General features: G+C 33.7%; 1 protein-coding gene across 1 annotated transcript; it reads left to right on the top strand.

Moving 5' to 3' along the window:
• The first annotated feature begins 4,504 nt into the window (after positions 1-4,504).
• On the top strand, positions 4,505-5,998 carry LOC149264580 (putative disease resistance protein At1g63350). Its single transcript, XM_089399630.1, has one exon. The coding sequence runs from the start codon at positions 4,505-4,507 to the stop codon at positions 5,996-5,998; it is 1,494 nt and encodes a 497-aa protein (XP_089255756.1).
• Positions 5,999-11,934: the final 5,936 nt, after the last annotated feature.

An 11,934-nucleotide genomic window follows, 5' to 3' on the forward strand; every position in this document is an offset into this window, starting at 1 on the left:
AAAACCCTTTTGGTCAATTCCTTGATACTCTATTAGCTAATTTTGAAAAAAAATGCCAACAACCTCTTTACGTTGATCCTCCAAAACTCCATTGGCACTTCTTGAAAGACTCGCTTAAAAGGTTTTTTTTCGTGGTTTTCGCTTAAAATATATTGGTGCTTTTGAAAAATTCACTAAAAAGGTCTTCCAACATTTTTTCCAAAACTATAACTGTCAATTTTAGAAACTCACCAATAAGGTCACTTGATAGATTCATCGATGGAAAACCCACTAAAAAAGTCTTTTAGTGGTTTTTCCTTAATTCTATTGATGTTTTTTGGAGAATTCACCAAAAAGGTCTTTTGATGGTCAATGGTTCAGAAAAAAAATGTCATCCATCAATGGTCTTGAAAAAACCCTTTTTGTCAACTCCATAAAACTTGAGAACGCGTCATCATCATCATCATCATCATCATCCCTCCCAAAACATTTGCTATTACTATTATATAATAAACATATCGTTTTATAAATGCATTCATGGGGAGAATCTATGTATAAGTATGGCATTCTTCTCCCAATAATATGAAAGCAAAGAATTTTTATTAGGTGTACAAAATACATCACAAGTTGGAGTGTAATTATTTAAAGGATATATTTGATAATCCCTTTAATAGTCTGTAACTTATATTTTTCTTTTAAGAGGAATTTATCAAAAAGTGAGATAATTTTGGGCACTTATAAGGAAAGTCTAATACAAATTTTAATGAGGAGATTAGTTTCATTACCTTTAATGATTTTCCTTTTTTTCAAGCTTATTTTGATTGTATACCCGATGACATTGGACATGAGAAAAAAGGCATTGATTACAATTTTATGAGTATTGATGAGGAAATGATTTATGAAATAATGTTATTTTGTTAGGAAATGTTTAGTGAATCTTCATAACTAGGAGATATCAATTTTTTTCATTTTACAAAATTCTAATATAGAAGCTAAAAAAGCTATAAATTATTCCATCATATTATAAATTCTCATAAACCTTATTATGTTCAAAACTTGAAGAAAATGAAGTAATAGAATTGACACCGATACCCCATATATATGCAATGCTTGAATTGAATATTTAATAGGTCAAAATCTCAAAACCTTTATGAAGTTTTTGCTTACACATAAAATAATTAAAATAATATACAGTGTGGTTATATAGAAAAACTTTGAGTGGTTTCTTGCATCCATTTTTAGCGCTTTTCAACACTTTTTTTTTTGCTAAAAGCAGTTTTGTGTTGAATGGTGGTTTTATCCATGGTTTTATAGTTTTGGTTAAGGAACTATGGTTGAATTCTAATCCATGGTAAATATATTGGTGGTTGATAGCTTTGAACAAAATGTTGTTAATATATGTGTTTTCCATTGCATCTTTTCTATTTTCATTAAGAATTTCTTTCCAACAATTAATTTTTCATGGTTAAAACTTAGACAAATGATCACACTCATAATGCACCCTTACCAGCGGAATAAGACTAATCACTAGTCAAGCCTGCCCAATCAAGAATACAGATGCACCTATTGAAGACTTCCTTTTTGGAATCATTAAACATTGAGGTTTGTGGATTTACATTAAAGTGGAATGAAGATTTAAGTATAGGCTCATTTAGTGCAAGTTCATGGGTCTTGTCATGCCTTCAATACTCGATACACCATCCATCCTTATGGTGGATGTGAGTTTCCTCTGTTGTTCTATGCATTTTTCTTTTCTCTATTTGGTCTTTGCCCCATTTCTGAGATATTTTGGCTCTTCATCCTTGTTCTTCTAAGAGGAAGCTCCCTCTTGCAGCATAATTTGAATTTGAGGACATCAATGACATTGTTGGTTGCCTTCATGTCACTATGTAATAGCTCACACCTTAAATAGCCTCTTCAATGGATATCTGGATACAACACAATCAATGATTTTGACAATTGTATAACAAAATGGCAAGGTTCATTACAAAGTGGAAGAATTTTGTTCTCAACACCCTTCAACATCACACCCTCTTTCATCGTCTATGCATTGTCTCTTCTCTTTGAACGTAAATGATGAAGTCCACGTTGAAGAATCAAAAGCTTAATTCATAATTTTTAGGTGTGGTGCCAATGGTTAGTTACAATGTTCTTTAAAGTTGGGAATCTTCATCCAAATCTATAGATTTTTAGGGTTTAAGTTTCCATAGTCTTGGTTCCTTTTTGTGCTTATAGTCCTTTTTCACTCAAAAATAGTTAGAATGAAGCCTATAGTAATGTACTCTTGCTATGATTTTTAGTTGCATATTTTCATTAATAATATTCTCTAATTATGATTAAATGTAGGGAAAATTTTGGGGGCGAATTTCGCAAATGGGCTATTTCGTTAATTAGGTTAAAAAATTGCCTATTTTTTTTACATATATATGATTAAATAGATGATATTCGCCAAAAAAATTAACAGTTTTAATAGTAAATTACATACTTTTATTGAATGTTCGCCTACATTCTATACTTGTTAATTTCAAACTAGAATAGTAGCCTACAATACTATATATGGAAAAATATATAAATCCTTAAAAAGTCCTAAATAAATAAATAAATATAAAAATAATTAAATTTGAAAGATTTTAAAAAACATATAAATAATAATTTAATAATTTTGATAAATTACTATCATATAGTTTATATTTTTTCTTTTTAAATGAAAAAAACTATTATTTTTATCACTAAATTAATATATTGAAATTATTATATATTATTGTGTTAATAATATTATATATTATTATGTTAATAATATTTTTTCTTTCTTTATATATATATATATATTCGTATTTTTATTTTACATATATTTTTATTGAGTAAATATATTATAGATATATTCTTTTCATATAAATATATAATCATCTTTTTTCTTTAATTTTTTTGAACTTATTCTTTATTTCTATTAATTTTTTTCATATTTTTTTATTTACATTTATTTTCTCTATTTTCTATTTTCTTTTATTTTTAAATTAAATTTCTATAATACATATACGTACTAAATATATTTATTCTATATCATTTTAAAATAAAAATACAATAATATATTCTAACTAAAAATAATTTGTATTCTCATTAATCATTTTCCTTTTTTACATATTCATCACCTAGGTTATTCTAATTCCTTTTTTCCTTTAGACATTTACTATTACAAAAAGTTGTAATAGATAAACTAATTTAAAATCATATATTCGTTAATCTTTCATTTCCTTTATGCATCTATTCCTTTAGTGTTTATATTTTCGTTTTACAGAGATGAGATCATTGTCCAGAAGACTCACGATAGAATAGTTCTGACTTCATAATTGTAATACTTTTATATGTGTTTGACAGCCACTTTAATTTTGTAAGGGATTAAGGGAACAATAATGCGACCGCTTTATTATGCTCTGATCATCATCCTCGAATAAACTTTACTCTTTTTTTAATTCTGCCATCGACATAACAATAATGCGGACTCTTTATTATGATCTCACTCACATGCTCGTATGATTCTTTTTTTTGTTTTTGGGGTTGTGTTCATTCTAGTTTATCTCCCAAGTTATTCTGGGAGACAACGCCTTTCTAGATTAACCTTATATTTCATATATAGTAATGCTTCTTCACTTCACTGGTTATCATCCACGCCCTACATCACAACCCTGCAGGTTTCGCCCCGCTGATATACCATCATCTCCTTCGTTTTCTCATCTCTCATTCTTTTTCTCTGTGCCGCTTTCAACCAGAAAGTCATGGCAACAGTAATCAAGCCAGTCGTCCAGCTGCTGACTGACGTTATTGATGTTATCAACAAGGAGGATAACCCTCCAACTCTGCAAATTGACTTGCGGGCCATGGAGAGCCTTGTACAAGATGTTGGCACCCTCTTCTTCCAAGATCAGCAGAAAGCGCCTCCAGAGATGGTGATGATTTGGTTGCAATTGCTGCAAAATTCTCTTGCACAGCTAAAACGCCTACTCAATCGTCGCTTGGGACGGTGCCAAAGATGTCTTGACTGTGTCGTGTGTAAACCCAGGAGATTCTCCAAAGAAGTAACATATTGGAACTCATTTTTTAATCACCTCTATCAAGGGTTTCAAGGCGACTTGTCAATATTGGTCACTTCTCTGCACTTCCTTTCATCAAAACCGTTGTATAAAGAGGATGCAAGGGGTTCAGGGATTGGAGATGCTCAACGCCTCTCTGAAGATGATGGCTGGATGTTGTTTCGCAGAGTGGCTTTCAAAGACGAGCAAGTTTCTATGGATATACAAGAGCGTGCCACCGTAATTGCGGACGAGTGCAAAGGTCATCCTCTGGCCATAAAAGCAGTCGCCGCAGCAATGATGAATGGGATAACTGTTTGTCTTCCATTAGAAGCGTAGAGACATCTAGTTTTCCAGCCACTCATCCCCACCTTGATGCAGAGCTGTATAGATTGTTGCGATGGAGTTATGATGCTTTGCCTAATTCCAACGTCAAGAATTGCTTTTTGTATTGTGCCATGTATCAGAAAGATGCTTACAGGGTTCTAGGAGTTGCTTCGCGCGAATTAGTGCAGATGTGGATTGGCGAAGGTCTGGTGAAGAGCAAAGAGGGGACACATATAATGGACATGGCCATTGGACGCAACTGCATCAAACTCCTTGTAGATCGTTGCTTCTTCCACATTGCTAGGCAGAGCACCAATGTCTTTGGGAGAGGTGGTCTTTTTGTTCACGATGTTTTTCCCACCATAAGAGTTCCCGATGTTATTCGTGAAATGGCAATCTATATAGCGCAGCAAGAGGCGAATTTTTTAGTCATGGGAACCCAAAATCTGCAAAAGCTCACAGAAGCTCAATATGAGAATTGCAGAAGGATGTCATTTGCTGATAAATCTATTAAGGATCTGCCCACCAACTTGAGATGCCCGAAGCTGGCGAGTCTCATCTTAGCAGGCAAAACAGGTTTGAAAGCGCTTCCCTCAGAATTTCTACTGGGCCTGACCTCTCTCACGGTTCTCAATCTGTCGGGCTGCACTAACATAACTTCAATCCCAAAGTCAGTGGAGCAATTAAGACTGCTTGAGTTTCTCTCATTAAGGCAGGTCCCCATCAAAGAGTTACCTGAAGAAATATGCCATCTTTCCAAACTTCAAATTTTGAATCTTTCAAGGTGTTCTGATCTGAAGTTATTGCCATCTCAGATTGGTGAACTCAAACATCTCAAACATCTTAATTTAAGTGAATGCCTATTAAAGAATATTCCGCCTCAGATCTCTGAACTTACTTCGCTGTGCAGACTCCAGATATCCATATATTTACATATGGAAGTGGAAGAATCGGCAAGTATTTGGACTTTGAAGAGTCTCAAAAATCTGACAGAGTTGGAAATAAATCTACACATAAGCTCAGGAATTAAAGATGGGGTAATCGGAAACTGGTCGGAGATGAGGCACTTAAAGTTGACTTATCCCAGAAATGCTTCTCAAGAAGATCTTCCTCAGGACATCCAGAACATGAAGAAGCTACAGAGTTTTATGCTATGGCATTACGCAGGGTTAAATCTGCCGAATTCCAAGTTTGAACATCTTGAAATGGTAAAATTGTATGCCTGCATGAACATAAGGGAGCTCACTCCATTGAAGCGCTTGCCAAATTTAAAGATTCTGAAGTTGTTGAGATGCAGTCAATTGAGAGAGTTGGGGTTAGGGAATGGTGGAAGTGTTGCAGGTGGTGGATATCCAAGGCTACAGAAGTTGGTTCTCCATGAACTATACAACTTAGAGAGTTTGTGTGGAGCATCAAACAGGGGAGTGTGGAATGAACGAACACTCCCTCACCTCCGTGTGTTGAAGATACATGAGTGTCCCTCTTTGAAAAGACTTCCCACTGGGATGGAGAAGCTGCAAAATCTATGTGCATTAATTTGCCAAAAAAAATGGTGGGATAGTATCATATGGGAAGATGATAACATGAGAGTGAAGCTTCAGAGCATCTGCAAACATGCTCATTAAAGCACGTGATAGTATTTTATTCATCCTTAGATTTTCAGTTCTGCTAAATGTCAGGTGATAGTATTTTATTCATCCTTAGATTTTCAGTTCTGCTAAATGTCAGCTGTAAGTGAATGGATAATAAAGATATTTTCTCATTTATCAACTGTCCGGGTGGATCAGTAATGCCAATGTGAGTGAATGGATAATAAAAATATTTTCTCATTTATCAACTGTCCCGGTGGATCAGTAATACCAGGGTAGGTCTTTTCGATATGTTGCAAGCAATAGTACCAGATCTTTGAATGTTTGCCCGGTTTAGCATTATATCTAATTTTGCATCCGTACACTAACCTGTGAATTCTTAACTTCGTATTTTTAATGTTTTATTATTCATTATTTTTTTAATTTAATAACTAAATAATTATTTTTTAAAGAGATATGATATATTTGTTTTTCGATTTCGTTATTTTGAAATTATTTAAAATGATTATATCTCATTTTAATTTTAAATATATTTGAGATGGTACTAAATAATTATTAAAAAAAATTAAAAATTAAAATAATATTTTATTTTTTAAATTAAGATAAGTGTATTTTTAAAAATATATTGGTTAAATTAATTTGTTATTGTATTTGAAAATCAATTTTAAATTAATTTAAAATTGATTTAAATTCTAATAATTAAAATATCAAGTAAACTGAATATAAATTATTAACAATCTAATTTGATACAATAATAATTTTAGATTTTTATAATGTTATTTGTTTAAGTATAAAAGGGATATAATGTCATTGCTTTAAGTATAAAGGGGATAGAGTATTTATATCTATATATACATAGTTAATTAGTTATATAGATGTTAATCTCTTGTCATACACATAAAATAATCATTTTATATTTTTATAATGTTATTTGTTTAGATATAAAGGGGATATAGTCTTATTGGTTTAAGTATAAAGGGATAGAATATTTATATCTCTATAGAAAGTTAATTAGTTATATAGATGTTAGTCTCTTGTCGTACAAATAAAATAATAGCATACACCAATTTGATGTCTAACTTAACTACACTTTAAAATTAGAGTATTATTACTTTATTATTTAAGTTCTTAACAAAAAATATTCACCCTTTTCCTAAAGATAAACCACATTAATTAGTTCGAAACATTAACCAAAATTCAATGATGTGATTAATCCGAAAAACATTCTCTTATGAAAAAATTTATAATTTATGAAATAAATAAATTTCATCTATTAATGCCATTAAAATAAAATTAATAAAATATTTCACTTATTTTTTTAACCAAAACTATTAAACTATTTTAATTTTTTAATTCTCATTCATATATTTTTAATTTAATGTTATTATTGTACTAACCTTATCAATTATTTTAAATATTTCAAAGCCACAAAGTCTAATTAATACAGGAACTGACTTTTTTTCAAAGATGTTTTTTTGGTTAATATTAACTGAAATTTGGGAATTTTTTTTAAAAACTTTAAGTTTAAGTTGTTTAATTTGCAAAATTGGAGCGCCCTTGTTTTGAGAACACCAAAATCATGCTTGAAATTGTATGGTCAGATTACGATTAAAAACTCATTTGGTCTATAAGTTACACTACACCTTTCAAAATAATCTTCAATTACTTTATTAATTTAAGAACAAAAGAACTATGTTGTCACATTTTATATTTAAAGGTTTCAAGTCTAATTCAAATTTCTTCTTCCTTCATTATCCATTTAATAAATATAAAATATTTTGCGTGGGTTGTTTTTTATAGATACTGATAATGATGATGAGAATGAGAGTGGAGCCTCTATTCCATTTTCCTTTTTCAGTGCTATTATTTCCATTGAGCTTGTGATGGATATTGATTCCAAGATATTTGAATGATCTACCTAGAAGTTATTGCCATAATCTAAGAAAGTATCATATGTGATTTTTCTAAATTTAATTATCATGACTCAACAATAAAAATCATACTCACCTTGGAACAAGTTTTTTAGAGGATTCTGAATGATCATATGTTAAACTAAAGTAGAATTGATTAATGCCATCAGTGAGCCGAATGTTAACTTAAAGTGCTTTAACCGTGAGAACTGATTGAAAAGGAATGAGTTGACGACAGAATTGAAACTTGAGAGACATGTAAACAGAAGTAATAAGCAACAAAACATAGTGATACCAGACAACAATATTTATTACAAAGTTCGTCCCTGATGGACTACGTCTCCGGGTCCACTTTCAAGATGGGCGTCTGCTTTATTAGGATTGAATCAGAGGAGGTCGATTACACAACAAATTAAGTAAACTGATCATGCACTCAGGAAATTATAGTCACTGTCACAAGAAATGTCTCTGAATTAGATTTCCAACGCCTATCACAGTTCCCAATTCCAACTCTCGATGCTCTTGTTACACTGAAAACAAAAACTGCCTATAACCTCCAGAAACTGCATGCAAGAACTCAAAAACCACTCTCCTCTCTTCAAAGAACGAAACTGCATTTATAACCCTCCAGATGCATTTGAACTCCCCCTTGTAGAGTTTAGGAATGAACTAACTGCTCCTTAGGGTTAATTTAGGGTTTATTGTTTAGGAGTTAATGTCAAATGTGACATTCATCACTTAAGATTAATTGATTTATCAAAACTGCAATAAAAACCCACATTTCAACCTTCATATAACCTGAAATCTGTGAGTCGTTAACTAACCGGGCAGAGGATGGTGACAGTACATGTGTCTAAGTGAATATGACCCGCAGTTAGTGCGCCGACGGTTTCACTTCCTACTGACAGTTGATTGTGCAGTGAGCTGCACTGTCACATGTCCACGGTTTATAAAACCCCACGCTGTCAGGCTATGCTACGGTAACCCCGACGGCTTATACCCTGTCCGCTCACATGGCAATGGTGTGGTAACTATTGTGGTTATCTGACTATGCGGCTAAGCTCCGTTCACATGCCGAGTTTATCTCCCGATGTTGTTACGGTGTTGCGTTAACTCTGCGATTCCGAAGACCCCGACGGCTTATACCTTTTGAATTAAACAAAGTCTTTCGGTAGAAATCACATGAGAGAATTTTTTGGCCGACGCATTTCGAACCAACAAGTGTGGTTCATCATCAGGACTAGATGAAGAGGTAGACCATGGAAAAGGCTTAAATAGAGAGCAATGTAGAGACATAATTTCAAGTAATGGCTATATTTGAACAATAATGTTTAAATTATAATATTAATTTATTAATATATTAAAAAAAATATTATTAAGTAACGGCTAGTTTCTGAATATATATATATATATATATATATATATATATATATATATATATATATATATATAGGACCGATTCGGTTGAAAGTAGATCCGAGATCGAACCTGGAGATGGACGCGGCTATTAGCTTCCCCTGTTCCTCCGGATCCCTAGAGGTTTTGCTGGCGTATGGAGGAGCCAGAGCCGTTGCCGATCGACCGCCACTGCAACATCTGATTCAAGCGATCTCAGATCTTAAGGAACCCTCTGTCTGCCAAGATCTGATAAAGACCGCCGACTATCTTTGGGTCAAAATATACGGTTCGAACGGCTATTCGACAGGCTGCCTACAGGCCCTAGCTGCTATTGAGAACAAGCTGGGCAAGGAAGAGGTCTTCCGAAATAATGGAACCCGCAGGGAGGAAAATCATAGACTTTGTATAAGGTATGGAGGGCAAACCCTTTTCTTTAAACAACTGAACGCTGATCTGTTCTTGTTTGGTATAGATCTGGCTTCCATTCTACCATGGAGCCCTGCATGGGAGTCACTCCTTCCATTCCGCGGCACCCTGATCAGTTTGAACCCTAGACTATCAGATCTAGACAATTTTAGGGCAAATCGACCCTATTTTACACCGATCCTGGGGAGTCCGCACAGATCGAGATCTGGGCTCATTGAACTAGATCCCCGCTTAGCAGATCGATCCCGCATGACAAATCGGCCTCATCGCCTGTCAGATCTGGACGCCCATCCTTCGATATGGGACATGCAGAAGCCACAGATCAAAATCTCAGCAACAGATCCATCGAATATAAGAGTTGGAACTCTGGCAAGAGGATTCCAAGTATTCATAAAGCTACCAGAAGGGAAATCGAAGTTTATCTGGGTGAAAGAAGCAGATACTATTAAGCAAGTATAGGAAATGATCATGAAACAACTAGGATTCCCCATCAGATCTCAAAATCTGATATATGAAGGCAGAGCACTACAAGATTCAAAATATCTCTGGGAATACCAGATTAGACCCCTGTCAACAATCATACTTAATCTGAGATTGAGAGGGGGAGCAGCTGTCAATGGCAGGAATAATAACAGAGCTGAAGGGAGTGGTATAGGCGCAGGGAAAAAACCAAGTAACACATCCTTCAAAGACATCCTACAAGGGAAAAACAAAGAAGGTACAACACCAAATCAAACAGGGATGGAGGCCAGGCCATATATTGTGGAACAGCTGGAACATACCCCAGTATATAATATAGACACACCAGAAACAGAGGATTACTGTAATATTTATGAAAGGCAAGCAATAATATGCAGATTTAACAGCTTTTGGCCCAAACCAGTGGATTTATTCCACTGGATCTTCACGAACTGGACCTTACAATGCGAAATACACCTATGCTCCAAAGGATTTTTTATAGTAAATTTCCTATCAGCAGCTCACAGAGACTCAGTAATATAGGAAGGACCTTGGTTCTGGGGATCTACAGGACTATTAATCACACCTTGGTTTCCAGAATTTGACGCAAACACAATGGTTGTTACCAAAATTCCAGTTTGGGTGCGACTACACAACCTCCCAATACATCTTTGGACTGATCAAGTACTAGCTGGAATTGGAAATACCATAGGATGCTACATCAAATGGGATACACAGCGATTGGAGGAAAGAATTTACACATATTCTCGTATATGTGTGGAAGTAGATCTCAGCAAAGGACTGCCAGACCAGATTCAGCTGAAGCATAGACAGAGGAGCTGGACTCAAGGTTTAGACTACGAAAATACTACCTTCAGATGTCGAATATGTAGACAAACAAGACACCTACAAAACACATGTCCAACAGCCAAAAAAGACAATCGAAGAAAGAAGAAAAGAGAAAAACAAGTGAAGGGATGGCAATTTCCCCCACCTGAACCAGATGACGAGGAGGAAGAAGAGATGGAGTTTACGAATCTCAAACAGCCCAGCCAGATGAACAAAGAATCAACAACGGAAGACAAAATACCACAGGAACATCTAGTTACAACACAGGCAATTACAACAGTTTCTATGGACATGGGCAACAACAAACGACATCACATATCAGATTCGTCGGACTCTGATAAAGAAATTCCACAACCTGTGGATGAAACTGCTCTTGCACTGATAAGTCCAACTGAGCCACAGGGGGTTTGGAAAAAAGTTGAGAAGAAAAAGGGGCGAAAACTATGATTTTCCCCCACATGTACATTATCATATTGCATTGCATGATATTTCCTCACTATTCGTACACCCTGCGTGGTGTTGACGGATTACTGCATCTTTTAAAAGCACCATTTTTGACACCTGTTTACAGCATATGCCGAAGGCATCTACAACATGTAATTTTTCAATATTAATGAAAGATTACGATTTTTCCAGTGGGAAATATATATATATATATATATATATATATATATATATATATATATATATATATATGATATTATTTCATTAATTTATTAAAAATATTAATAGGTAATGGCTATATTCAACAGCTAGTTTTTGAAAAATAATATTTAAATTAATTTATTAAAACCAAATATTACTAATTCTTGAAAAATAATATTTAAATAATGATATTAGTTTATTAATTTATTAAAATATTAATATGTAACGGCTATATTAAACGGCTAGTTTTTGAAAAATTATTTAAATAATGATATTATTTCATTA

Source organism: Pinus tabuliformis, chromosome 6 (genome assembly GCF_031772625.1).
Source record: "Pinus tabuliformis cultivar Carrire ecotype Pingquan chromosome 6, CPIR1, whole genome shotgun sequence".
NCBI classification, from domain to species: Eukaryota; Viridiplantae; Streptophyta; class Pinopsida; order Pinales; family Pinaceae; genus Pinus; species Pinus tabuliformis.